Source organism: Netta rufina, assembly GCF_964035555.1.
Source record: "Netta rufina genome assembly, chromosome: 30".
NCBI lineage: Eukaryota > Metazoa > Chordata > Aves > Anseriformes > Anatidae > Netta > Netta rufina.
Genome location: NC_140154.1, coordinates 541,176 through 568,578, shown reverse-complemented (window position 1 = coordinate 568,578; position 27,403 = coordinate 541,176). Strand labels below are relative to the sequence as shown.

The window sequence follows — 27,403 nt, the reverse complement described above, 5'->3', positions numbered from 1 at the left end:
ACACAGGAGGGCGGGGGTGCCCCACGTCCCCCCCCCTCCGCCTCCCCCACGGGACCCCCCCCGCCAGGGGCCTTCTGCAGCCACAGAGGGGATGGGGACAAAGGGGGGGGGGGGGGAGTAGAGAAAGAGGGGGGGCAACGAGAGGTGCTAGGGCACGGCCGCCCCCCGTGGGAGGCTGGGGGGGGGGAAGGGGTGTTGGGGGAGGGGGGGGGGGGCTCACATTTAAAAACAACGAAAAATCTAACACTTGAAATGAGGTAGGTTTGGGTGCAGAAGCTCCTTGTGTCTGGCGGGGGCCCTTCGCCGCGCGCGCGCCTTTTCCTCCCGCGTCGCTCCGCTCGCTCCGGGGCTCGTCCGAGACGCACGAAAAAAAATAATAATAAAACAACAACAACAAAAAAAAAAAAAAAACAAGAAGAGAGCCAAAAAGAAAAAAAAAATACGGAAAAAAAGGAAAAAAAAAAAAAACAAAAAAAAAAAAAAAAAAAGGAACCGAGGCGAGCTCTGGCCGCCGCCGGCGCGCGACGGGGCAGAGCCCGGATTGTCGAGCTCAAGGAGTCTGTGTTACCTTGGTAATTAGCGAGCAAATATTATTAAGGTTTGTTTCTAAAATCCAGGCCGGCGGCTCCCAACTCGCTCCGGCTCCGCTGGGACCGCTCCTGTTCCCCCCCCCCCCCCCCCCCACCACCACCACCTCCGTGGCTCCCCCCGCCACGAGGAGGGAGGCGGGCGGGGGAGTGAGGGGGGGGGGTCGGTTTTTTTGGGGGGGAGTGGGGTATGAGGGGGAGGCTCACCGGGCCCCCCCCCCCCCCCCTGCTCCCCGCTTTTTTCCTCGCAGGACGAAGCAAAGAAAACCCTGAGTTGCCAGTCCGTCCGTCCGTCCGTCCGTCTGTCCCCGTTCGGGCCGGGCCGGCGACCTCCGTGCCCCGGTGGCCGCCACCAACCGCCCCCCCCCCGGCACCTCCGTGGCCCCGGGGGGCCCCGTCCCCGGCGGAGGGCCCCTTTTTTTTTGTTTGTTTTGTTTGTTTTTTTTCTGGGGGGGGGGGACACACCGGTGCATCCCCGGGAGGGCTCCGAGACACCCCCGGCCCCCCCCCCCCCCCCCAAATTCTCTCGCCGCTAGTTCATCCACTTTCGGCAGTTCCAGGCTCCGCAGTGGCAGGGGATCTTGTGCTGATCGTCCTCGAAGTCGAACTGGTAGTCATAGGTGAGCTGGGGGGAGCGGGGAGTCACGCACGGCACGGCCCCGCGCCCCAAAATCGCCCCCCTCCCACCCCAAATCCCTCCCCAACCCCCTCCCCATAATCCCGGCTGCCCCGTGTGCCCCCCCCGCCTGACCTCCTCCCCCTTGGGGATGCGCCGGCTGGAGATGATGATGATCTTGTCCTCCTTGTCGAAGGTCACGACTTCGGCCACGCAGTTGGGGGCGCACGAGTGGTTGATGTACCTGGGGGGGGGGGCACAGCAGGATCAGCACCGAGCTGTGAGAGAGGCACCGGGGATCTTCTGGGGTTTTGGGAGGGGGGGTCACGGCCCCACGCTCACCTGGCCGGGCCCCCCGTCAGCGTGGCGTCAATGACGTGCTCGTTGTTGATGCGGAACATGTAGATGCCACGGTTCTAAGGGGGGGACAGAAAGGGTGTGACTGCAGCCCCAAACCCCCAAAAACCCCCAAACCCCTTCCCAGGATCCCCCAAAATCCCCCCAGGGCCCCCCAAACCCCCTAGGGCCCTCCAAAACCCCCCTACCTGCTCCTCGTAGATCTTCTCGCGCCGGTTGGCCACCTCGTTGCGGATGATGGTGCCGATGTACTCGATGACCATGGTGTGCTTCTCGATGTCCTTGGCGGCGTAGAGCCCCAGGCCCTGGATGCGGGACCGCGCCAGGTAGACGTTGTTCTTCCACTCCGTCTTCAGGCGCCGGTACTGGGAGGACTTGGAGTGCACGAACTGCTTGCTGTAGGGCGTGTTGGTCTCGCCCGTGAACGTGCTCTGGTAGGCCTTGGACATGCTTGTGCTGTTCAGGGTGTGGGGCCTGCCAAGGAGAGGGGGGGGACACCGGGAAGGGTGTCAGAGCCCAGGGGGGGGGTGCCCCGGGGGGGTCTCCCCCCCCAGCCCTCGGTGCTCCCCGCTCACCGCTTGTAGTGGGTGAGGATTTTGGGCTCGGCGCGGGCGCAGCCGGTGGGGTTGATCATCAGAGGCAGCTCCATGAGCGGATGGCGCCCGTAGCGGAACAGGTAGTTCTGGCAGCTCTCCACGCCGGGCAGCTGCCAAAAAAGAGGGGGCCAGGGGTTGAGGGGCAGCCCCACGGCCACCTCCCGGCCCCACCGGCACGGCCGCCGGTCCTTTCGTGAAGGGGCTGCAGAGAGGAGACCCCCTTCACCCCCCCCCCCCAACAGCCCAACCCCGGGACCTACCGACTCGGCGATGCGCAGCACCGCGTGCACCGTGAGGCCGAAGAGCTCCTCGCCCTTCAGGTACTCGGGGAAGAGCCGCAGCATGTCGGCCTCCTTCCTCATCATCGCCACCGGCTCGATGATCCGGTTCCAGACGGCTGCCAACGGGGGAAAAAAAAACCAAAAAAACGGGGACTGAGCCACGCGCCCGCAGCTCGAGGACGCTTTTTACCCCGTTCCCCCCTTCCCAAAGCACCCAGAGGCTCAGCCCCAGCACCGGGCACCTCCCCGCGGCGCTCACCCTGCGGCGAAGAGTCGGAGAAGACCAAATCCTCCAGGCCCTGCTCGATGACCTGCACGACGAACTCGGGGCGGCCGTTGTTCTCGCAGATGGTGCAGCGGTAGCAGCAGCGGCGGTTGTTGGTCCGCAGGCTCCAGTAGATGCGCGTGGCCTCGTAGCCCACGGGGTAGAGGGCCGTGACGCTGTGGAAGTCGGCCATCTGGTGCGGCAGCAGCTGCCCGATGGCGTGGAAGACCAGCCCGCCCACGCGGAACATGTGGAGCCGCTCGCCCCGCTGGATGATGCTGGCGATCTGCTTCACCTCGTCCCGCTCGATGTAGACGCGCCGGAAGACGGTGAAGGTGCTCAGCTCCTGCTCGCAGGGGCCCTTCAGCTTGTGCAGCGGGCACAGCATCGTCTTGTCCTTGAAGAACATGCACTTGGCGCGGATGGCGCAGGCGAAGTGGTAGACGCTGGGGCAGCGGATGCGGTTGCAGCTGTTGGTGGCGCCGGTTTTCTGGCACAGGGAGCACTTGGTGAGCAGCCCGCGGTGCAGGGCCACCTCCACGTTGATCAGGGCCCCCCCCTGCGTCTCGTAGACCTCCGTGGACCACAGGGCGCAGTTCAGGTGGACCCAGAGGTCGAGGTCGAGGTTGAGCAGGCGGGCCGGCCCGTCCGTCGCCCCGTCGCCCTCCTCGTGGCAGAAGCAGCACTTGCGCAGGTCCCGCGGCACCTTCTCGGGGCGCAGCGTGGTGCCCAGCTTGTCGATGAACTCCGCGATCTCCTTGTCCCCGTCCCGCTTGGCCCCCCCTTTCTGGATGGTGACCAGGAAGCGCAGCCGTTTCCACCTCACCCCCTTCCACTTCTTCAGCCGGGGCCGAGCTTCGTCCCCGTCCTCCGGCGGCCGCGAGCGCGGCTTGAAGCGGGGCGGCGAGTGGGGGGCCGCGGCCCCCTCTTCCCCGGGGGCTGGCGAGGGGGCGGGGGGCAGCGGCGAGGGGGGTGCCGGGGCCGCCTCGTGGGCAGCCTCGGGGTCGGGGACCCTGGCGGCCTCGGCGGGGCTGGATGGGGAGGGGACGGAGGGGGACAAGGGGGGCGAGGGCTCCTGGGGCATGACGGAGAGCTGCCGCACGTCCAGGTTGGAGACGTTGTTGACGTAGCCGTGGTGCAGGGTCTTCTCGGGCACAGGGCTCTCCTGAGGCACGGGGGATGCTGTCAGACCCCCCCATCTCCCCCACGCATCGTAACGGGGAGCCCTGCAGCACCCCATCGCCTTCCCAGACCTTCAAGGACCTCCCCGACCCTTTCCACGGGGTCCCAAGGGTGACACGGTCCCACAAGGGCCTCAGCACCTCTCCAGTCCTCCAGGCACCCCCACACACCTCAGTCCCAAATGCCCCTCCCCCCGTGCCCCCACGTAGCCTCGCAGGCACCCCAAAACCCTTTTCCCATGGCCACAGCCCCACAGAGACCCCCCCAACTCCTCTCTCACGTCCCCAGAGCCCCCACCCCGGGGACCCCAGGCCCCGCTGACCTGTCTGAGCAGCGTCAGGAGATCCAGCTCGCCCTTGAGGCTGTACCCGGGCAGCACGGCGTCGAACTGCTTCAGCCACTCCGAGCTGCTCTCCGGCACCTTCCCGGCCAGCGCCGCCTTCTCCTTGCCCCCCAGCATCCCTGCGAAGGACAGCCTGTCACGGGGCACCCAACACAGGGACGAGGGACCCGTGGTGACGAGGGACAAGGCGGACACTCACCGGCCACGTCCACCTCCACCTTTTTAGCCTCGACCACGGCCGCTCGCATGGGGCCGTCCGGGAACAGCACCTCGTAGGAGCTGGGGATCTTCACGCTCAGCAGCTCGGCCATGGCCAGCATCACCCCGTTGAGGTTCTGGATCAAAGAGGGACGTGATGGGTCCCCGGCCCCGGCTGTCACCGCACGGGGACGCCGATGGCACAACCCCCCGGTGTCCTGCCGGCCCCTGGCTCACCTTGGCGGCTGCCGCAGACACGGTCAGCATGACGGAGACCTCGCTGCTCTTGCCCTTCTCCCACGGGGCGCCCAGGCCGGCTGCCCCCACCTTCCCCGGAGGTGCCCCGAAAGGCTCCGCGGCCTCGTAGGGCTTCGTGTCAGGGAACACTGGTGTGGGGAAAGAGAAGGGTCAGAGCCACGTGGATCCCACCCGACCGCCCGGGGGACAGAGAGCAGGGCACGGCGATGGGGACAGCGAGCACCCAGCACCCATGGGTGCAGGGAGCAGCTGGGACCCCTCCCCAGGGACCCTTCTCCTGCCCCACCTCGCCCCTAACCATCCCCAGCTCCCCTCCTACCGGTCCCTACACCCCACAGACACCCTCCCACCCGATCTGCGCCCCCCTGCAGACCCCCCCTGCCCTCCCTTACCCCCAACCTGATCCAAACAACCCCCCCACACCCAGTCCACGTACCCCACAGCCCCCTTCCCAACTGATCCACATGCCCACCCGTCCCCCTCCTGCCTTGCCTTGCATATTCCAGGCCCGTGCACCCCTCCGGGGACCACCCAAACCCACCTGGGATGCTGGCACGGGGGATGATGGGGATGATGGGGGACAGCACGCGCTCCTCCAGCTCCGGCTTGGCCTCGCTGAGCAGGGGGAAGCGCAGCAGCTCCTCGCCCAGCACGCTCTCCGGGGACGAGGCCGGGACGATGCTGTCGGGGGAGTCACTCTCGTCGTCGCTCTCCATCCTGCGGGGACAAAGGGGGGGGTCACAGCCGTGCCGGCGCTGGCCAAGCAGCCGGTGTCACCCACCCCCTTGGGGTTGGGGGGGGGGTCCAGGAGGTCGGTGGCTCACCTAACGTCCTCGGTTTGGTTGTGCGGGGGGGTGGGCAGAGCCGCCAGCAGGTCCAAGCTCTTCACCTCCACAGCCGACGTGTCTGCAGGGGGAAAGGACGAGTGTCAGCGGGGTCGGGGGGTCCCCCAAAGGTGGTGGTGGTTTTTTGGGGGGGGGGGGGGGTGCCGTGCCACCCAGCACTGTCCAAGCTCACCTTTCTGGCCGTGGGGCTCGCGGGCTGGCTCGGCGTCCTTGGGCTGCTCGCCCAGCTCCTCGGGGGCCGTGACGCCGTTCACCATCTTCTGCTGCACGGAGGGGGGCGGCGTGGGGGGCAGCGAGGAGGGCGGCGTGGGTGGGTTGCTGAGGTTGTTCTGAGGGTGGGGGGAATGACAGCAGGGCGTGAGCACGCTGCGGTGCCCCGGGACCCCCAGATCGGGGCGGGGGGGCACAGCTATAGCCCCCCCCTCACCTTGGTGAGCAGCTGGGAGTAGTAGTCGGGCACGCTGTCCAGCACGGCGCTGCCGAAGGCGCCCCGCAGCTGGCTCTTGCCGTTGATGGGGCTGCTGCCGAAGGGGGCGAAGAGGCTGAAGTTGGCCGTGATGGTCGGCTCCGTCAGCGGCAGCAGCGAGAGCTCCTGGGGGGCAGAGAGGTGAGCGGGGGATGAGGCCGGGGACGGCCCCGTGCCGCAGCCCTGGCCCCCCTCCCCGTACCTGTTTGAGCTGCTTCATCAGCGCCTCACCGGGCCGCAGCCCCTCGTCCTTGCGCAGCTTCTTGCGGGACGCCGGGACCCGCTCGTTCCCCTTCTGCACCCGCTTGGGTTTGGTGGCTGCTGGCTTGCGGGCGATGGAGGGGTCCTGGGGAGGAAAAGAGGAACGGGAACAGTGCTGAGCACGGCCCCGGGGGGGGGGGGGGGTGCTCGGTGCCCGTCCCCATCCCGCAGCACCCTGCTCACCTCCCGGCCCAGCAGCACCGACTGCGGCCGCGGCTCCATCCCGGTGCCCCGGCCCTCGGCGTGCCCGTTGAGCTCTCCGGGGCACTGCGCCGAGAGCTGCACGTTCTTGGCCCTCAGCAGCTTCTGCAGCAGGAGGTGACCGGCCTCCGAGCGGCCTCCCGGCACCAACGGGCTGCTGCTTTGGGCAGCCCCGGGCTCCCCGTTGGCCTCCAGCCTGGCTGCTTCATCCCCCTCCAGCTCGCCTTGCGCCGCTGCCACCGCTGCCGCCTCCTCCTTCGGCTCCTGCTTCACCAACACCTGGGGGGGCTCGCCCCCCGGCACAGCCCCGTTGACGTGGGTCTCACCGGGGTCAGCCGGGTCCGTAGCGGGTGCCTCGGGGTCCCAGGGGCCACGCGCTGCATCGGGTGCTAGCCCCTGCTCCGCTGGGCTGGGGGCCGAGGCCGGGACCCCCGGTGACGTCTTCTTTGGCTCTTGGGGACTCTGCTCGGGGCTGGCCAGGTGCTGGGGGATGCAGCCCGTGCCCAGGGGCGAAGGGGCCGGCGGCGTGGGGAGCCGGACGAGGCCAGGCTGGGGGCCACGGGCAGCCAGGGCTGCCTGCACCAGCTCGGCCAGGGGCTGCTGAGGGCTGCTGGTGGGGGGCTGCCCCCGTGCCTGCCCACCCGCACCCTGCTCCTCTGCAGGGGCACCCGGCCGGGCCTGGAAGAGGGGTCCCAGCGGGCGGGGAGGCTGCTGGCGTGCCTGGGGGCTGTGCTCCGGGGCCTGCCCGGGGAAGGGGCCGGGCTGCCGGAGCGCCTGGCTCTGCTGCAGCAGGCTCTGCTGGTGCCGCTGCACCAAGAGGGCCTGGAGCTGCTGCTGCTGCTGGGGCGTGAGGTGCCGCAGCTGCGGGTTTTTGGCCAGGACACCCTGAAGCTGAGCCCGGATCTGGCCCATCACTGGCCCTGGCACTTGCCCCAGGAGGCCTGGGGACAGCGCGGTGGTGGCGGTGGCCCCCGGCTGCGGCGCTGGCCCTGCTTTGGGCTGCCCGGGGCTCTGGAGCCGCGGGGGCTGTGGCTGGCCCTGCAACGAGCCTGCCGGCACCTTGCCCGTCCCGCAGCCCGTCTGTGGCTCTGCAGCCCCAGCGGTGTCCCCGTGCAGCTGGGGCAGCTCGGGGCGCGTGGCCCCGGGGCTCTGCGGTGGGGCTAGCAAGGGGCCCGGCGCAGTGGCCGCCCGCAGCCCCGGTTGTGCGGGCAGGGAGCCCAGGACGCCCGGCTGCGGGGAGCCCAAGAGGAGCTGCTGACCCTGCCCTAACTCAGCCTGGTGCTTGGGGGCTTGGGGCTCCGGCCCCCCCAGCCCCGGGGGGGGGTTGAGGGCTCCCTGCTGCTGCTGCTGCTGCTCCTGAGGGCCCCCTGCGTGCAGCTGCCCCCCGCTCTCGCTGCCCTCGGCGGGTAGGGCGCTGCCATCCGCTCCTCCGGGCTGGTCCTTGGCAGCCAGGACCACCGGGGCCGGCTGCATTCCCTGACTCAGGTGCAGCACGGAGGGAGCCTGGCCCATCGCCCCATGCTGCTGAAAGTGCTGGATGGGGGGCTGCCCCTGGCCCAACCCCAGGAGGCTCGGCTGGGCGGCTGCCGAGTTCTGCTGCTGCTGCTGCTGCTGCGGGGCCAGCAGCGCCCGCGCCTGCCCCAACTGCTGGGAGAGCACCAGGCGGTGCCCCAACATCCCCGGAGGCTGCGGGGCCAGCTGGGGCGACCCCAGCACCCGCTGCTGGTGCTGGGCAAGAAGGACCTGGCGCTGGGGAGCGGGGTGGCCCAGCACCGCCTGGTGCTGCAGCCCCGGTGTGTGGCCGAGCAAACCTGGCTGCTGCTGCTGCTGCTGTTGTTGCTGCTGCTGCTGGGGTGAGAGCTGCTGCACCAGCAGGCTCTGCTGGCTGCCCATCACCGCCGGCTGTTTCGGCACCATGGGCTGCCCCACGGGCCCCGGCTGTGGGGCTGCTGCCGCCTGCTGCTGCCCTACCATGGCTGCTGGCATCGAGCCTTGTCCCATGACGCCCGGCTGCTGCATCGAGGTCTGGGCCATGACGCCGGGCTGTTGCATTGAAGCTTGTCCCATGACACCGGGCTGCTGCATCGAGGTCTGGGCCATGACGCCCGGTTGCTGCATCGAGCCTTGTCCCATGACGCCCGGCTGCTGCATGGAGGCTTGTCCCATAACACCGGGCTGCTGCATCGAAGCTTGTCCCATGACACCGGGTTGTTGCATCGAAGTTTGTCCCATGACGCCCGGCTGCTGCATCGGTGTCTGTGCCATGACACCGGGCTGCTGCATTGAAGTCTGGGCCATGATGCCCTGTGGCTGCATCGAAGTCTGTCCCATGACACCTGCTTGCTGCATCGACACCTGCCCCATGACTCCTGGCTGCTGCATCGACGCCTGTCCCATCACACCCGGCTGCTGCATCGACGCCTGTGCCATGACGCCCGCTTGCTGCATCGACGCCTGTCCCATCACACCCGACTGCTGCATGGACGCCTGGCCCATCACGCCCTGTTGCTGCTGCTGCAGGGACACCTGCCCCAGCATATTCTGCTGCTGCTGCAATTTCTGGGCCAGCTGCATCCTCTGAAGCTGCCTCTCCTGCATCAGACGGCTGTCGGCGGCCAGCCCGCGGAGCGCGGGGTTCCCGGGGAAGAAAGCGTTGGAGGTGCCGGGCACCGGGGCGTTCCCCACCGCCTGCTGGCCCATGAAGGACAAGCCCTGCTGCACGGCCATGGACACGCCGCCCTGGGGCAGGCGCAGCCCCCCGGGCTGCCCTGGCTGCTGGCCAAGGCCTTGGGCACCCACCACGGCCCCCGGCGGCTGCTGGACGCCGTGCGCCGAGAGGAGCTGCCCGGGGAGCTTGGACATGAGGCGGGGGCTCTGCGAGGGGCTCAGGGCCATGACGGCCGAGGCTTGGTGCTGGTGCTGCTGCTGCTTGTTGCGGTACTCGGCCATGAGGTTGGTGTGCTCCTTCTGCTGCTTCCTCACCTGCGGGGAGGGGACAGGGAGGGCGTCAGCACCGGGGCACCCCGCAAAAAGACGGCGAGCCCACCCGCCCGAGGAGCCCACCTGCCCGAGGAGCCCTACCTGGTCCAGCTGCTTTTGGATTTTGCTCTGCTGCTCCGTAACCAGCTTCAGCTTCTCGGCGTCGGCCTCGGGGAACTCCCGGCCGGCCTTCTTGGCCGTGCGCTGCTTGGCGCAGAGCGCCTTGCGCGACTTGCGGTGCGCCCCGATCTGCTCCTCCAGCACCTTCAGCTGCATCTGCAGGAGCTGCTGCGTGTGGAAGAGCCACTCCTCGTACTGCCGCTGGTCGGCCTCGTCTGCAGGAGCAGGGAAGAGAGCTCGGGCTCAGCAGGGTCCCCAGCTCCAGAGCCCAGCTCAGCCCAGCCCGTGCGGGCAGGATGAGGCCGTGCCCCCCCCCCCGTGCCGTTTTGGTACTCACTGATGACGCCTTGGGCGAAGGTGGGGGGGTTGGGGCGAGCCTGCGTTGGGTCGGTGCCGCTCCGTTCCTGGCACAGAAGGGAATGTTGGTGACATGTGTCGTGCTGTGCCCCCTCCTCGGTGTCCCTGTGCCCTCCCCACAGCTCCCCAGTGCCCCCTACTCACCTGCCCGCTCCCTGCCAGCATGTGGTTCTGCATCTCCGACACGGCCGGGCCTCCCGAGAGCCGCTGAGCCAGCAGGGAAACCTGTTGCCTTTGGGGAGGTGCAGGGAGAAGGGATGAGCTGAGGTCGATGCACCCTCGCCCACCCCGTGCCCCGCTGCCCGCCATGCCCCTTCCCTTACCTGTTCATGCCCGGGGCCACCCCGATGCTGCCCTGGGCCATCACCTTCTTGATGCCCTTCAGCGCCACCATTTTCGCCTTGGCAATGGGGTCCATGATGTCCTCGGCAGCAAACTTATCCAGGTCTGCGAGAGAATTGGGAAGGAATTCACCCTCTGCCGCGCCGCATCCCCGACCCACGAGAGCCCCGTGCCCCAAAAAGACAACCCAACCACCCCAGCTGCCTCCGGGACCACCCCAAGCAGCTGCTGGGGCCGGATTTGGGTTGGGGCGAAGGCGATGGCCCTACCTGTGTCTGGGAAGAAGCTGTTGGCCAACTGCTGCTGCATGACGAGCTGGGGGGGCTTCAGGCCCAGGGCGGGCGGCTGCACCCCGGCCATCGGCTTCTGCACGAGCACCTGCTGCTGGCTCTGCTGCGGCTGCGCCAGGGCCACCTGCACGCCGTGGGGGGCTGCCAGGACGTGGGGCTGCCCCGGGGCCATGCCCATGTGGGGGGCCAACGCCGGGCCCTGCTGAGGAGTGCCGAGCCGGGGGGGCTGCGGTGGCATAAGCTGCGGTCTGGCCACCAGCCCCAGCTGGAGGGGGGCCTGCGGGGTGCCCATGCGGGGTGGCTGCGCCTCCAGGGGCTGCCCGGCCGCTGCCGTGTGCATCATGGGGTGCCCTGGGGCCGGGAGGTGCGGGGTGCCCCGGGGCAGGTGGGCTGACATCTGCTGCTTCTTCTGCAGCTCCTTCTTCTCGTGCTCCAGCAGGTCCTCGATGAGCAGCGGCAGCTCGCTGGCCACCAGAGAGCTCTCCATTTTATCCAGGTCATCGGCTGGCGAGTGCCGGGCGCTGCCCAAGCCCAGCGCCCTGCTGTCGAGCTCAAACTTCTCCAGCAAAGGGTTGCTCTGGCTGCCCAGCTGGGCAGGGGCCAGCCCGCGGCCAGGGCCAGCATAAGGGTCCTTCTCCAGCACAGAGCCACTGTTTGGGAAGTGAGTCATGCCGAGGCGAGCAGGGCCGGCGCCGGGGCTCAGGAGGGTCTGGCCGGGCTTGATGGTCAGCCCCAAAGAGGCAGAGATCTTATCCGTGCCCTGCAGGGCCTCCGACTTGACGGGGACTGGGAGCCGCTCGGGGCCACCGGCGGTGAACTGGCAGGGCGATGTCTTCAGGCAGCCTTCCTCCAGCTTGGGCTTGACGTCGGTGGGCAGCGCCTTCGCCTCCAAACCCTGCGCCTTGAAGGCTGGCTCGGGTGCCAGTGCGGTGCCAGGCGGGCAGGGAGCTGGCCCCAAGCCCACCCCCGGCACCAGCCCTTCCTTGGGCACCTCCTGGTTCTCCGCCGACGGGGCCGGGTCTTTGCCATCGCCGGGATCGGGGAGCTTCAAGCTGGGTCCCGCCGGCTCCGTCTTGAGCTGGGCCTCGCGCTCGGCCTTCTCGTTGGCCGACTCAACCAGGCGCAGGTGCTCGTTGAAGATGTCCTTCTTGTCACCCGTGTCCAGCTCGGGGTCGGTGTAGGCCAGCAGGTCGAACTCGTCGCCGTTCAGCAGGTCGTCCAGGTGGGGGTCGGCCGTCTCCAGGCTGTCCAGGTTGCCCAAATCATCGTCCCCTTTGGCCACGTCCGGATCCAGGCTCAGATTTGCCAAATCGTCGTCGTCTTCCAGGTCCTTGTGGGAGCCGAAGTCGTCGTCCAAATCGGGCTCCACCGGCACCTCGCAGGGCAGCCGCCCGCCCTCCAGGCTCAGTTGGCTCTTGCCCGGGGCCGGAGCCGGCGCGGGGCTTTCCTTGGGACCCTCGGGGCGCAGGGCAGAGCTGGAGGAGAGCGGGCGCGGGGGGACGTGCTGCAGCTCCAGGCTGGGGGTGGGCAGCGGCACGGGGGGCACCGCTTTGGCGTGCAGCTGGTGGTGGCTGTTGCTCATCTCGGCGCCTTGCGGCGAAGCGGGCGGCAGAGGCACCGGCATCTTCTGGGGCTGCAGTGCCGGGGCGGGGAGCGCCTGCATGGGCATGGCGGGGGCGCAGAGGGGCTGCGGGGCGCCCTCCTCCCCGGGCAGGAAAAAGCGAGGCCGGGGAGGCTGGGGAGCAAAAGGGGAGCCCACGACCCCCCCAGGTCCCTTCTGCACGTTGTGCCGCAGCTCGATGAAGGGTGCGCCCAGGGTGCCGGGCGAAGCGGGCACCGGCTCGGCGGGGGCTGGCAGGCGGGCGCCCAGGTTGCCCACGGGGGTGCCGGCGGCTGGGGGGGCGAAGCGGGAGGTGACGGGGAGCCGCAGGGCCGCGGCTGCCTGCTGCTGCTGCTGCTGTTGCTGCCAGAGGTGCTGCTGCGGGGACGGCGCCGGGAAGACCCCACGAGGGTAAAAGGCCTGGGGGGGCCCCACTGCCGCCCTGCAAGACACCGTGGTGTCAGGGGGGGCAGCTCGGCACTGCCCTGACCCCAACCCTTTGTGCACGGGGCACCCCGCAGTGTCCCGATCCCCTCCAGCTGCATCCTGTGGATGCACAGCTACCCCATCCCTCCAAAACGAGTCCCGTGAGCAGGAGCTGGGGGGGCACACGGCCCTTTTGTCCTGCTTGTTTCTGACCCGCGTGCGGGGCGCTCACCTCCCATTGATGTCCAGGGCAGCCGGGGTGGCAGCCGGCGGGGGCCGCGAGAGCCGCTCGTCCTGCGGGAACGCCGCCTGCACCATGACCGAGCCGGGCAGCTTCCCGCTGCCAGCCGCGGTGGCCAACGACCCCAAAAGACCCTTATCCTAAAAGAAAAGGGCACAACGTCACCGTGGCTGTCAGTCCATCCCAAATCCCGAGCCGGGCCGTGTCCCCGTGCCCCCTTACCTGTGCCGGCTGGTAGGCGCCCATGCCGCGGCTCAGCTCGAAGCTCTGGCTGCCGGCCTCGGGGGCCCAGCCCGCGGGCGAGGGGGTGGCAGCGGCCGCCGCGCTCTCCTTCTCCTGCCGCAGGCTGTTGCGCTGGATCTGCTGGCGGATGAGCAGCTCGCGGAGCCGCTGGCGCTGGGAGAAGCAGAGAATTAGGAGCGAGCACGGGGCACGGAGCAAGACCCTGCTGGCCCCGAGCCGGGGGACAAACCAACGCAGAGCTTTGGCTGCTGCCCCCAGCCCCGTGCCCGTGTTCCCTTCGCGGCTCTGGAGGGGTAACAAACGTGGAGCTGGGCTTTTTGATCCCGTTACCAACTGCGACGCCCCACGTTCCTCCCTCGCAGCCCATCCCAAACCCAGCCGGATCCCACGCGACCCCCTGGCGAGCCCTCACCTGCCTCTGCTTCTCCAGCTCCGACTGGCTCATGGTGGCCATGGCCCCGTCCTGGCCGCCGGGCAGCTCGGCCAGGTCCCGGTTTGGGGGTGCCGTGAGCCCCGCAGCCGCCTCCTCCCTCTTATCAGCCCCCAGGGCGGCTCGGGGCAGGAAGGCGATGGTGGCATCCGGCTGCTGGGGGGGCGCTGGGGGCTGCTGGGGCAGCACCGAGGGCGGCCGGAGGGGCGAGAGGCTGTAGGTGGTGTCGGCAGCCCCGGAGCCCGGCCCCAAGGGGCTGCCGGCCTGGTGGAAACCGGGGGACGAGGCGTAGGCTGAGCTCTGGGGCTTGCCGGGGACAAAATGGCTGTTGATCCCGTGGGGCTGGTGGGACGGGGAACCCTTGAGCGGCTCCGAAACGGCCGGGGGAAAGGTGAAGCGCATGGGGGGCTGGCTGCCCGGGAAGACGCTGGCGCCGGGGGAACGGGCGAAGGGGGGCTGCTGCTGCTGCTGCCCACCCGGCACCTTGGTGTGGGGCTCACCCGCTGGGGTGGTCCCAAAACCCCCACCGCCGGCTGCCGGGCTGTGCGAGAGGGGCACCGACTTGAAGCCCGGCTCCGGCATTTGGGGTCGGGGTGGTTTGTGCAGGGGGGTGAAGGGATCCCGGGATTGGGGCCGGGAAGGGGGCTGGGAGTAAGGGTCAGGGGACTGGAAGCGAGGGGTGACGGGCGACTGGCAAAAGGCTTCGTTGGAGAGCGGCCGGGGTGTGAGGGGGGACTGGGAGCTGGATTGGGACTGGGGGCTGGCGGGGACGCGGGAGAAGGGCTCGGAGGGCAGGGAGCGCGGCGGGAGGGCGCAGCAGCCCTCGGGAGGGGGCTGCGGCCGGGGCGTCAGCGGGGGCTGCGCGTAGGGGTCAGGGTAGGGCGACTGGCGGTAGAGGTCGGGGTGGCTGGGGGGCGAGGGGGCCAAGGGATGGGGGTCTTGGGGTCGGTGCCCCAGCCCCGGGCTCTGCGGCTCTACCTGAGAAACCCGCGGGGTCAGGGGGGCTTTGAAGACGTCGGCCGCCTTCAGCTCCGCAGCGGAGAGGTGGGGGCCGCCCGGGGAGTCCCCGTAGCCCATGGTGGGCGCGTAGCCGGGCGAGCAGACCCCCAGGTTCCCCCCTCCCTCCTCCTTCTTTACCTCCAGGCCCTTCTTCTGCTCCCCGAAAGGCAGGGGCGAGAGCAGGGCCTCGGGAGGGCGGGCACTGGGGCTCCCCGGCACCGAGAGGTTGTCCAAGGAGGGGCACCGGGGCTTCAGGAAAGGGTCGGGGGTGCCGGGTTGGTGCCGAGGGGTACCGGGGGGCGTGGGGTGGAAGTCGGGGGGCTGGGAACCGGGGAGAGTGCGGGGACCGGCGAGGGGCTGAGCGGGGAAGGGCTGGAAGGCAGCGCCCGCCGTGGGGCTCTGGCCCAGGGGCGAGGGGAAGCGGGGCTCCAGCGCGTAGGCGGGGGCCGCGCCGTAGGGGTCGTGCGAAGGCACTTGGGCAGGGGACTGGGGGGGGAGCTTGAGGAAGAGCTCGCTGGGCGATTCCGGCCCCCCGGCGGCCCCCGAGGGGGGCTTCAGGAAGCCCTCGCCCGCGGCGGGGGGGCTGCCGATGTAGACGGGCTGTGTCCCCGGCGGCACCGGGATCCGTAGGTGCAGCGAGGGCCTCTCCGGCTTGCGCAGTCCCTCCCCTTTGGTCTGCTTGTTGATCTGGCTCTCGGCCTGCTGCAGAGAGAGCCCGGCCGTCAGGGCCGTGGGGACGCAGCACGCCGACCCTCCCTGCGGGCTGGGGAAGGGGCTAACGGGGCAAGGAGGTGGGGGGGGGGTGCCGGGTTTCCAACCCACCCCCCCGGGCTAGGACGGGGCCGCCGGGCACCTCTCGCCCCAGCACGTACCTTCTGCACCTTGTTGATGCGATGAGCCGCCCGGTTATCTTTGGCCTTTTGCTAACGAAAACACGAAGGCAGCTGACTCGCAGCCCCGGGGAGCCCCCCGTGCCCCCCCCCCCCCCCCCCCCGTTATCCCCCAGCACTCACCAAATAGGGGGCTTTGTCCGTGGCGGGGACCTTCCTCCAGAGCTTCATGATCTGCTTGCAGCGGCTCGACCAGTCTGGGAGTCCGGTAGCAGCAGAGGGCACGAGAGGAGGAGAAAGTCAGCGTCAGCCCACACCCCAGGAGCCCACCCCAAACCCTGGGATCCCTTTTTAATCCAGGAAACAACTCCATCCTCCCTCCCCCCGGCCCCCAAAACCCCTCCAGAGCCCTACCTGGATAATCCTGCTTGAGGTTGGGGAAGTTCATGTTGGCGTAGAGCACGGGGGAGATGGTGGAGAGCTCGCCGAGCTCCTCGTCCTTCTCCCAGCGCTGCAGGCTGCGCTGGTTGTAGGACAGCCCGTCGCCCTCGCCCTCCGTCGTGGGCGTCGTGGGGGTCGAGGGGGTGGTGGTGGCCGAGCTGCTGGCCCAGGGGCTCTCGGGCTCGCAGTGATCCGGGCTGAAGAAGCCGCTCCGCTCCCTGGGGGGGTGGGCGGGCACAGGGTGTCACAGGGAAAAAGGGAGCCCTGGGTGTTCAGTTCTGCTTGAGGAGCCAACCTCGGCCCCCCCCCAGCCAGCCACTCACCGGTTATCGAGGAACGGGGACTGGCAGACTCCCGAATACGACTCCAAGGAGACAGCTCCAGAGAGAGAGCCCAGGGAAACGCTCCCTGCGATGGAAGGAGAGGGTCACATTGCAGGCAGAGCACGGCCTCGAGCCCCCTTGATCAGCCTTTAGCAGTACAAGCCCCCCCCACGCGCCCCCCAAAAGCTTTTGCGCCCCTTCCCAGAGCAAGGAGGAAGACCCAGGAGCCTGAGCCCTTTGCTGGGCTGCAGCCACTGCTCCCGTTGGGGGAACAAAGCGGGGAGGAAGACGCGGCACACGGCAGCTTTCCCAAGGCAAAGGGAGAGAACTGCCCCCCTCCTGCACCCACCGGGACTTCCCCGGGGCTCGGGGCTCTGCTGCTTCCACCCACCCTGCCCCGGCAGCTGGAGGTCTCCCGGCAGGAACGGTCGCTGCGCCCGGCTGGGGTCCTGCCCCGCACCCCCGGCCTCCATCCCCGGCGCCACGCAGTTCAGGGGCTGCTCCGCGCGCTCGGCCGAGCCCAGCACGTCCTTGAAGAGCTGCTGCACGTCCTTGCTCTCCATCTTGGGCAGCTCTGCGGGAGGACAAGAGGGAGCTGAGCACCACTGCCAGGAGCTGGGCAAGGAATGGGGGGGGTGTCCTGGCCCCCTGACCCCCAGCGGTGATGGGGGACCTTGGGGGGACCTTGGGGGACCCTCACCTTCCGTGGGGATCTTGTCGAGGTCGGAGCTCAGCGCGCCCTCCCCGGGGGTGGCCGGCTTCTCAGCGTCCCCGGGGTCTGGGGAGTTCTTGGGGTCGTCAGTCCCTGCAGGGAGCAGTGAGTGTGACGCCCTCAGCAGCTGGTCTGGGTGTCTTCCCCCATGACCCCCCCGCAGCCCCCAGACCCATTGGGCAGACAGCAGCCCCCAGACCCCCAGGGCACACAAAGCACCACTTGGGGTCACCTCTTTCCACCCTGCCTAGAGTTCTAAGCTGCTCCTCGAAGGCCTCGGGAGGCTCCTAATGAGCCCTGGCCAAGGATGAGGGGGTCCGGGGGGGTCCCAGGGGGGTCCCAGGGCTCACCCAGGTCCTCGGCCTTTGCGTCGTCCTTGCCATCATCATCGGGGGCTGTGGCGCTGCCGTCGGTGCTGTCGTCCCCTGCCAAGCACCAGGCTTCAGCAGGGCCAGGCTGCCTGGCAAGGAGGGGGGGTGACCCCCCCTGGTGCCCCCTGAACCCCCCCCAGTGCCCCCTGACACCCCCCCGGTGCCCACAGCGGGTCCCTATAACCCAGTGACCCCCCCCCCTCCCCAATAACACCCCCGCCACCAGGGCTGGGGCTCCCGTCGCTCCCTGCTCACCTCTGGGGTGCACGGGGGGGTCCCTCCTGTCAGGGGGGGCTCCCTGCAGCGCCCCGGCCATGCTGGGATCCCCTTTGTGCCGGGGGGCTCCCTGGCCCAGGGAGGGGCGCGCGGCGCCGTCCCCCACGCCGCCCGCCGTCAGCAGCGCCTTCCTGCTCAGGTCCATCAGCGCCTTCCCAAAAAACGCCTCCTGGCCGAGGAGGAGGAGGAGGAGGAAGAGGAGAAGTCGGTGTCACCGTGTCCCCGCTGCCATCCCCTCGCCTCCACCCCACCCAGCACGGTGTCCCCCCCCATGCCCTTTGTCCCTCGCCCCCCCACCTGCAGGTACGGGGGGAACATGTCCTCCAGCTTGCTCTTCTTCCTCCCCCGGCGCTTCTTCTTCTCGTCCCCCTCTGCCGAGCCCGGATCCAGGCTGCCCTCTGTGGGGAGGTCCCCAGGAGTCCCTACAAACGGCAATCCCATTAAATTCCCCTCCACGAAGGAGCTCGGGGCTGTCCTCGTGCTGCAGGAAGGGCTCGAGCACAGCCCCACCGCCTGGGCGCACCCCTCCTGGCCCTTTCTATCCCCTGGGGCCACCCCAAATGGGACGGGGACACAAGGAAGGGGCTTTTGGGGTCCCTACCGTCCTCGGGGTGCCCCTCGGCGCTCAGCCCCTCGCGCCCCACTTCAGCCAGCACCGCCGGGACCTTCTTCAGGCGCGTGTGGGACTTGCGCTGTCGCACCATGAAGCCACGATGCCTGGGGGGGGGGGCAGAACAGGAGGTGAGGGGGGGGTCACAGCAGCTCCAGGGCAGCCCGGCTACGGGGGCAGCGGCTGTGGGCAGCACTCACCCGGCCGGTAGGGTTTGCGCTTCCTCTTCTTGCACTCGTCGGGGTCCTCCAGCCCCTTCCCCGAGTCCACGTCGGCCCCCACGTCCCGGTCGGGGCTGGCCAGTGCCTCCAGTTTGATTTCGCACTCCATGTGCTCGACCCCCACTGCCGAAATGGGAGCAGCGTCAGCAGGGTGCCCCCCAAAAAACCCCTCTCCCCGGCTCACCCCCTCCCCGAAAACACACCTTCGGCCTTCAGCAGCTCGTCGGCGTCCAGGTCGCCGTCCTTCTTGTCGTCGGGGCCCAGGGGGTCTCCCCCCTCCAGCCCCCCCTCCCCATTTAGGGTGCCCAGGCGCCCCTTGCGCTGCCGCCGCTTGTGCAGGGGCGACATGGAGAGGTTGCGCAGCACCGCCATGCCCGTCTCCGTCAGCCACACGCCCTCGAAGCGAAAATATTGGGGCTCTGCGGGGACAAAAACGGGTGCTGGGTGCGTGACCGGTGCCAGGAAGGTCCCCGGAAGCCGGCAGCACCGAGCATGGCACCGTGTGTACCTGGCTCCTTGGCCTTGGCGGAGATCTCCGAGGGAGGCGCGGGCACTGCAGGGGAAAAGCAGGCACGGAGGTGAGGCCGCGCTGCCCCGCAGCCCCTAAATCTCACAGAAGACCCCAAACCTCACAGGGTCCCCCTCCCCGGGTGCTCACCGGCTGGTTTGACCACGTAGGGCTGGCAGGCGCTGCAGTCGAAGCCTTCATCCGCCGCCTGCTCCACCTCCTCCTCCGTGAAGAGGCTGTCGCACGCCGCGTGCAGCCACCTGCGGACAGCGGGGACCCATCACGTGCCCCGATCACCCCACAAAACCCCAGATCCACAAAAAAAAACCCCAAGCTGCCCCCGTCGGGATGGCCCTGAGCAGGGCCTGCTGCCCCACGCAGAACCCAAAAACCACCCCAAGAGCAGAAATCTTTGGGGCGAGACCCCAACAACACCGCTGGACGCTCAGAGAGAGCCCGAACCTGCGCAGCACCAAAATTTGGCCGAGGCGCACGGAACCCAAGCACCACCGTGAGCCCTCGGTGCGTGCGGCGACCGAGGGGGCTGCAGCCCCCCCTTCCCAAGCCCTGGGGCTCACCGATCGCAGTGCCGGCACTGGATGAGCAGGTCGTCCTCCACGTACTTCTCGCGGCAGAAGGGGCAGACGACGAGGCTGGCGCAGGGCGCGCAGTGCGTGTAGTTGTTCTGCCACTCGCAGTGGAAGCCGGGGGAAGCCGCCCCGCACTGCACGCAGCACACGCACCTGGAGGGGGGGGGGCAAAAGGCTCAGCACCAGCCCCTTATCACCCCCGAAAAGGCTCCCCAGGGCTCTCCCCCACCCCAAGCACCATTTGCACTTCCAGCCCCCCTTGGGCACGGTCTGCAGCGGCGGGTCCAGGCAGTAGGTGTGGTAGCTGATGTCGCAGTCGTCGCAGAGCAGGAGCCGGGAGGGGTCGGAGGCTTTGCCGCACACCTCGCAGACGATGCACTCCACGCAGCGCCAGCCCTTCAGCAGCATCACCTTCGTGATCTGGGGGGGTGGGAGGGTGGCCACGTGAGCCTCGGCGCGGCCACGGGGGTCCCGGGGGTGGCACAGCCACGGGGGACGCCCCAAAGCATGGGGCAACACATCCACGAGGACGTGCCCAACGTCACCCTGTTTGCACACCCCAAAAGCTCCCAGCCCGAGCTCCCCAGGGGGCACAGCCCTGCGTGGGGGGGGGACACGCAGCCGTCCTCACCTTGCTGTTGACGCAGTAGGGGTGGTAGCACTGGGAACACTGGGAGCAGGCCAGGAGGTGCCCCTCGGCCCCGCGCCCGAAGCTGCCGCACACCACGCACATGTCCTGCGGGAGGGGGGGCCGTGAGAGGAATTTGGGGAGGGGGTGGGACAACGGGGACAGGCACCCATCCCCTCATCCCGCAGCGCCCCCGTTACCTGCATGAGCACAAACTTGTCGGTGTTGGAGAAGAGGACGACCGTGTTCTGCATCGTGTCATCGTCATCCTCATCTTCCTCCTTGCTGGGCGAGCTCTCCACGTCGGCGAGCTGTGGGTAGAGCGGGGAGGGGGGGGCTCAGGGCAAGGGGCAAAGCTGGGGGGCTCGGGGCCAGGGCCCCCCCCAGCTTGCCACACAGCTTGGGGAGCGCTGGCCACAACCTGGTGCTAAAATGGGGTGCACGAGAACATCCGAGAGCAGCAGCCCCCTGCAAGCCAGCCCCTCCCCGGGGGGGTGAAGCCCCCAACTCTGCAGCGCAGCCCCAGGAAGACCCCCCCAGGACCCCTGCCCACCCATCGGCCCGAGGCTTCCCGAGCCTTTCCAAGGGATTGGGGTGCTGGGGATGGGGACGGAGGTGAGGGGGGGGGGGGACTCTCGCTCTCAGCCCTGCCACCTAACAGCTCGGGGACACCCCCGGGCCCCCCCAACCTTCCCCCGGCCTCTGCCCCCAGCCCGGCCTTACTGCTAGGGTGTCAACGGACGAGGTGGTCGACTTCAGGCGCGCACGGCCCCGGCCCCGGCCCCCGTGGGACCCACCTCGGGGGCGCCTCCGCCCGGGGAAGCTGCTGCTGCGACCCTAGGGCCAAGGGGAGAGGGGAGGGGGGGGTTACAGCAAAGCTGGGGGGCGACCCGGCCAAACCCCCCCCCCCCCCACCACCACCACCACCTCCCCACGCATCCCGGCTGGGGCAGAGGCAGCATCGGGGCACGGCCCCCGTCCCACCCCATCGCGCGCACGCGGCCCTCGCCTACTGGGGGCAACCTGGGGAAGGGGGGCACAACCCCAGCGGGGTGGGGTTGGGTTGGGTGTCCCCCCCCCCCCGTACCTGCTTGACACGGGAGCGCCCCGGGGAGCTGCGCCGGCGGCTCTTGTCCCCGTCCCCTTTGGCGGCCGGCTCGAAGAGCAGCGAGTCGTCGGTCTCGGCGCCCAGCGGCAGCGACCCCGCGTCCTCCTTCTGCAGGCTGGCGTCGGCCGAGGCCAGCCCCAGCTCGAGGGACAGCGACCCCCCCCCTTCGGGGTCCGGCGAGCCCAGCAGGGGCTCGGAGCCTGGGAAGCTGCTGCTGGTGTCCCCCTGGCTCAGGTTGGAGATCTCGTTGAGGATATCGGGCCGGGGGCGCAGGGCGGGGGGCTCGGGACCCCCCTCGTCGCCGCGCTCCAGCAGCTTCTCCCCCGCCGGGCACACTTCCATGGGGGTCTCGGGGCCCAATTCTTCCGGCTCCAGGAGCAGGGGGGACCCTTTGGATTCGGGGTCCCCCCCAGCCCGGCCTTCCTCCAGCCCGTCCTCCTCGCTCAGCGGTGGGGAGCTCCCGCTGGTGCCCTCCCGCTCCAGTCTGGGCGCTTCTTCCTCCTCCTCCTCCTCTTCCTCAGGCAGGCCCGGGAAGGGCCCCAGTTCTGGGGCCGGGCTGATGTGGGGGCCGTCTCCGGGGGGGCTGCTCGGTGACCCCCCCTCACCGCCGCCCGTCTCCATCTCCTCGTCCTCGGGGGGCTCGGCGGGGGCCGGGGTGCAGGCGGGGGAGCCCAGGGGGGGTGGCGGGGAGCCGGGGGGCTCCGTGTCCATGGCAGTGCCGGGGCTGCCGGGGGGCTCGGGCACCTCCTCCTCCTCCTTAGCGTGGGGCGAGGGCTCTGGGGGGCGAGCGGGTGACACAGCACAGAGATCTGGGGGGGCACAGAGGAGGGGACGGTGACGTAGCCCGCAGCAGAGACCCCCCCCCGCTATGACCTCCGTGTCCCCAAACCCACCTGGGGGAGCAGGGGGCGGAGGGGCGGCCTCGGGGAGCAGCAAGGGCTCGGGCTCCAGCTCCATCTCCTCTTCCGAGGGCACCTCCGGGGCCAGGGCAGGAGCTTCCTCTGCCACTGCCACCTCGGGGAGGAGACCTGCGGGACGGGGAAAGGGTCAGGGAGGGGGGCCACAGGGGTCCCCTCACCCCCTGCACCCCCAGAAGGGCAGCAAAGCACACGGACAGGCAATGGGACGAGGGGGAGACCCAAGCGTGGGACCCCCACGGGCACGGGAAACGGGGTGGGCACAGGGGTCCCCATTTACCTGGTGGTTTGGGGTCTTCCTCGGGGGACAGCTCGCTGGGGAGCGGCTCGGCGGGGCGTAGATCTTCAGGGGGGGGCAGCTCCTCGAGGAGAGGCTTGTCGGGGAGCAGCTCCTCGAGGGCTGGTTCGTTAGGGGGCAGCTCATCAACGGGCTGCTCGCTGCGGGGCGGCTCCTCGGGGGGCTGCAGGTCGAGGGGCAGCTCACTGGGGGGCTGCTCGTCCAGCGGGGGCTCCTCGGGGGGCAGCTCATCAACGGGAGGCTTGCTGGGGGGCAGCTCGTCGGGGGGCTGCTCATCGGGGGGCTGCTCAACGGGGGGAGGCTCGTCGAGGGCTGGCTCATCGGGGGGCTGCTCGTCGGGGGGCGATTTGTCCAGGGGCAGCTCGTTAGGGGGCGACTTGGCAAGCGGGGGTTTGTCGGGGGGCAGCTCCTCCAGAGGTGGCACGGCGAGGGGCAGCTGGCTGGGGGGCAGCTCGTCGGGGGGCGCCTCGTCAAGGGGCATCTCGTTGGGGGGCGCCTCGACAAGGGGCGACCTCTCCAGGGGCAGTTCGTCAGGTGGGGGCTCGTCGGGGGGCAGCACGCAAGGAGGCAGCTCCTCCGGGGGGCGCACATCGAGGGGCAGCTCTTCGGGGGGCGGCTCTTTAGGGGGCGTCTTCTCGAGGGGCAGCTCTTCGGGGGGGGTCTTCTCGAGGGGCAGCTCTTCAAGGGGTGGCGGCTCATCGGGGGGCACCTTCTTGAGGGGCAGCTCTTCGGGGGGCGCCTCGTCGGGGGGCCTCTTCTCAAGGGGTGGCTCATCGGGGGGCAGCTCGTCGGGGGGCAACTTTTCGGGGCCTGGGGGTGCCACCTCAGGGTCCCCCCCCGGCTGCAGCTCCTCGTTGCTCCCCTCAGGCTCAGCTGGGGGCACGGGCACCTCCGCCAGCCCGCTGCGATCGGGGGCCACCAACCTGGACGTGGGGGGGGGGGGACACTCGGTGAGGGGAGCGGGGCTGCAGCCACCCTAGGGTCCTCCCAGCCCAGCAGCTCCCCTTTTTTTTTACCAAAGGGGGTGCCCACCCGCTCCCCCCCCATGCCCCCCAGCGCATCCCAACTCACTCCTGGGCCGTGGGGTCCGGTGGGGGGGCTCGTCCCTGCGCCCCGCAGGCTCCCTCCGTGCCGCGCCGCTGCTGGCAGCCCTCGCACACCGAGTAGCTCCGGTGCCACTGGCAGCCGGGGTCGAGCTCCGGCGGGCGCCGGCCGCAATCTGAGCACACCCTGCAGTTCTGAGGGGGGGGCAGAGGGGCGTCAAAGCTGGGGCACCCCCCAGAGCTCCCCAAAGAAGAGAAGGGGGTAAGGGGGGGGCGCACCTTGCACTTCCAGGAGTCGGCGGGGACGCCCTCGATGGCCGGCTCCATGCAGAAGGTGTGGTAGCCCTTGTCGCACGCCTCGCACACCAGCATCTTGGAGTCCTCGCCGGGCTGCCTGCGGGGCACGAGGAGGGGGAAAAAAAAAAAAAAAGAAAAGGTGAAAAAAGGTGAGAAAAGAAGGTGAGAACCGTCCTCCTGCGTGTCTCCCTGGTGGCTCACGGGGAGCCGGGCTCACCCACCTGCAGGTCTGGCACACTTTGCAGTCGGGGCACTGCCAGCCCGAGCGCGTGCGGGGCGTGAGCGCGATGTCCAGGCAGGCGCCGTGGTAGTGCTGCCCGCAGCTGGTGCAGAACAGCAGGTCCCGTGCGTCGCCCAGCCCGTCGCACACCACGCACCGGGCGTCCTCTGCGTGCGAGAAAAGGGAGTCAGGACCCCCGCCCCCAGCTATCAAACCACCCCCCCCTCCGTGCTTCCGCGTCCCCTCGGGAGCAGGGACCCAGCACTCGGGGGCTGGCGATCCCGGCCCGCACGCACCCATCTGCGCTGCCTCGGCCACGTGCTCGGGACACAGGAGCCGAAAAGTCTTCATGGACTGGAAGGAGCCGCTGGCGGCGGCGCAGGGGAAGTGGTAGAGCCGGGGGCAGCCGGCCGCCCGGCACGGGATGGTGGCCCCCCTCCGCCGACAGTGTTCACATTTCTGGAAAGGGGGAGCAGCCCGGCGGGGTCAGGGCTGAGGACTGGGGGTGGGGGGACATTCTGCGCCCCCCCCTGTATCCCCCGATCCCTCTCTGAGAGCCGCTCACCTGTGAGATCCCTGAGAAAACAGCTCTGCCCACGCCGGCCAGCCCCCCCGCGGCACGCTCCACGCCGGCGGACCAGGCTGCGCACCAGCGGTGAACCCAGCAGTGCCCTGCGGGGAGGGGGCGTCAGGAACCGGAATCCCCACGGGACTGGGACCCCCAAGGGGCTTTGGGACCCCCCACAGGGATTTGGGACCCCCACGGGGCCCCCCCACGGGATGAGGGATCCCCCACGGGGCCCCCACTCACCCGTCGGCTCGAAGAGCTGTGCCACGGACACTCGCTCGGAGAACCCAACCTGCGCCAGGTCATCGGCCGCCGGCTCCAGCTCCCGGGGGGCTTCGCCGGGACCCTCGGGGGGCTCGAGCCCCCCCCGCAGTCGCTCGGGCCAGTCGGGCTCCGGCTCGAAGCGCTGCAGCTCCCGCTGCCCGTGCAGGCTCCAGTCCCCACAGTTGCAGAGGGCGCAGCGGCGGGCTGGCGCGCTGCGAGGGGGGGGGGGACAGAAGGCGTCGTTGGGGACGTGCAGAAGCCCCCCCAAAAAGGCTCCAGGCCGCCCCCGAGCCCCCCCCCCCCCCCAAATCCTCACCTGCCGGCCTGGGGAGCAGCTCCCCCGGTGTCCGCGCTCTCCAGCCCCGGCCCCGCGGAGGCTCCTTCGGGGGGTTTCAGGGGGTCCCCCTCGGCGCTGCCCATCTCCTCCGAGGGCGCGGCCGCGTCGGCTGCGGGGAAGGTGACCCCTCAGCGGCCCGTCGGGATGAGCCCCAACACCGGGGGGGGGGGGGGTCAGAAAGCACCAGAAACCCCCCCAAAAATAAAAAAAAAAAAAAAAGGACCCTGCTCACCTGGCGCGTCCGCGTCCTTGTCCTCGCCGGGCGCTTTCTGCTCGTCCATCCTGCCTCCTGCGGCCCTCCGGAGAGGCGCGCGGCTGCGGGGGCACGAGAGCCGTGAGTGGGGGCGCAGACCCCCTTGGGTGCCCCCCCCAGCCCTTTGGGTGCCCCCCCCGGACCTTCAGGTGCCCCCCCCTCAGCCCCAAAGCCCGCACAAAGGGGCTCAGCCCAGCACCCAGAACCACGTTCCCGTTCCCCATGGGGGGGGGTCTCTAAGACCCCACACCCTACAAGCCCGCTCCCCCCCGCCCCAGCACCGTGAGGCCCCCCCCCGGGTGTCGTCCCCCCCCCGGGACACGCCGCAGGATGCCTGGGGGGGGGCGAGCGGGGCAGCCCCACGTATCTGGGGCAGCTCATTCCCCACCGCCGAGGCCACGTGGATCCCAATTAAACCCCAGGGAAGGGGGGGGACAACCCCCATGTGGCCCCCCCCCGGGTGCAGGGATCACCAAACCCCCCCCAGGGCCCTCCCCCCCCCCAAAATACCCCCCCCCAGCAGGGACGCGGACCCATGGGCTCCATGAATCAATGCCCCCCCCCCGGTGCCTACATTAAAACATGGGGGGGGGGGGGGCACGGGGACAGACCGGGGGGGGCACAGCGGGAATGGGAGGACACCGACACCCCGACACCGCCCCCCCAGAACCACCCCCCCCGTGCCTCAGTTTCCCAGGAAGGGGGGGGTGGGGGGGGATCCGGTTGAGCCCCCCCAGGACCACGAGGGCGAGACACGCGGGGGGAAAGGGGGGGGACGGTAAAGAACCGTGCCCCCCCCCACGGTAAAGGATTTCCCACGCGCCCCCCCCGCCCAGGACCACCCCCCCTCGGGGGGGGGGGCTTCCCTCGGACCCCACCGCGCACCGGGAGCACGACCCCGGGAACCGGAGGAGGGGGGGGGGGGGGGGCACGGTTGGGAACGTTCCCCCCCCCCCAGCTCCATACCGGACCCCCCCCCCACCCCCCCACCGGGGAACCGGAGACCCGAAACCGAGCCCCCCCCCCCCCCATCCCGGTTAGGCCCCACCGCGGCTGCGCACCGAGGCCCGGTTTTTTCGGGGTGGGGGGGCTCCACCGGGTGCTAGGAGCACGGAGGGGGATGGGGGGGGAGGGTCAAACCCCAGTTCCCGTCCCCCCCCCCGGTAAATCTTGGGGGGGGGGGGGGGGGGGCCGCGCGCTGCCCGGAAGATCCCCGGCGTGCAGCGGGCACCGGATCCGGTGTGCTTGGAGGGGGGGGGGGGGGGGGGGGGCAGCGCCTTGAGACCCCCCCCGCTCCCCTCCGGACCCCTTCCCGGTTCCCCCCCCACCCCCTCCCGGTATCCCAAGCCCCCCCGACCCCCCCCCGGTAACGCCAGGCCCCGGCCGCCCCCCCCCCCCCCCCCCGCGGCCTACCGGGCCCGTTCCTCTCAAGCTCAGGCGGCGGCGGCTCGGCGGCGGCCCCCCCCCCCCCGCCAACCCGAGGCCTTTCCAGGCCCGGGCATCCCCGGGAGCCTGCCCCGGGAACCGGAGGGGGGGGATAGATTTTTTTTTTTGGGGGGGGGGTCACACAACGACCCCCGGTTCCCTCCTCCTTCTCCTCTTCCCCCCCCCACCTCACGGCTCACACAAAGGGGGGGGGGCAGCTCCCGGGGCTCCTTTTTTTTTTTTTGTTTTTTTTCTTTTTTTTTTTTTCTCCTTTTTCACCCCCAAACCCCCGAGTTGGAGGAGGGGGGGGGGGGGAGGGGGTTGAAACGGGAGAACGGCGGAATTGGGGGGGGGGAGGAGGAGGAGGAAGAGGAGGAGGAGGAGGAGGAGGAGGAGGGGGGGGGGGGGGGGGGGACTTTCCGGGGGGGAAAGGGGGAAGCGGAAAACGGGAGCGGAAAACGCGGGGCCCGGCCCCGGGAGGGGAGGGGAACACGAGAAGGGGGGGGGGGGGGGGGGGGTAACCGGGATAAGGGGGAGGGGGGGGGGGGGGACCACGACACCGCCGCTCTCTTACCCGCGGCCTCCCCTACGCCGCCGCCGCCGCCTCCGGTACCGGGGCCCGGGCAGCGGGGCGGGAGGCGCTCCCCGGTGCGGCCATTTGCAGAGGAAAGTAGGGCTCG

The 27,403-nt window shown here is 70.0% G+C and overlaps 1 protein-coding gene across 1 annotated transcript; it reads right to left on the bottom strand.

The window, feature by feature from the left end:
• Positions 1-26,980, bottom strand: KMT2D (lysine methyltransferase 2D). The gene is made up of 55 exons (XM_084303568.1): positions 26,712-26,980; positions 25,278-25,361; positions 25,025-25,154; positions 24,688-24,920; positions 24,442-24,548; positions 24,173-24,335; positions 23,878-24,043; positions 23,639-23,753; positions 23,388-23,554; positions 22,299-23,239; positions 21,995-22,129; positions 21,081-21,910; positions 20,717-20,830; positions 20,194-20,304; positions 19,997-20,101; positions 19,604-19,785; positions 19,354-19,518; positions 18,926-19,035; positions 18,776-18,820; positions 18,471-18,686; positions 18,243-18,390; positions 18,038-18,153; positions 17,734-17,858; positions 17,416-17,605; positions 17,140-17,214; positions 16,778-16,882; positions 16,469-16,651; positions 16,078-16,162; positions 15,728-15,972; positions 15,497-15,570; positions 15,356-15,406; positions 13,467-15,185; positions 13,034-13,207; positions 12,803-12,951; positions 10,524-12,586; positions 10,236-10,359; positions 10,057-10,144; positions 9,893-9,959; positions 9,538-9,770; positions 6,439-9,438; positions 6,197-6,340; positions 5,956-6,120; positions 5,701-5,857; positions 5,508-5,589; positions 5,225-5,400; positions 4,663-4,811; positions 4,427-4,562; positions 4,207-4,346; positions 2,697-3,867; positions 2,417-2,553; positions 2,136-2,266; positions 1,749-2,034; positions 1,546-1,619; positions 1,339-1,447; positions 1-1,212 (listed from the first exon to the last, which is right to left on the bottom strand). The coding sequence occupies exons 2-55, from the start codon at positions 25,324-25,326 to the stop codon at positions 1,120-1,122; spliced, it is 16,248 nt and encodes a 5,415-aa protein (XP_084159694.1). The 5' UTR covers positions 25,327-25,361; positions 26,712-26,980; the 3' UTR covers positions 1-1,119.
• Positions 26,981-27,403: the final 423 nt, after the last annotated feature.

Bases quoted from the DNA above. Each gene is read 5' to 3' on its own strand.
- KMT2D (XM_084303568.1), bottom strand. From the start codon at position 25,326: ATGGACGAGCAGAAAGCGCCCGGCGAGGACAAGGACGCGGACGCGCCA. The intron at 16,652-16,777 runs GTGAGGGTCCCC...GTCCTCCCGCAG, and splicing joins CGACAAGATCCCCACGGAAG to AGCTGCCCAAGATGGAGAGC. The intron at 2,267-2,416 runs GTAGGTCCCGGG...CTTTTTTGGCAG, and splicing joins TGCTGCGCATCGCCGAGTCG to CTGCCCGGCGTGGAGAGCTG.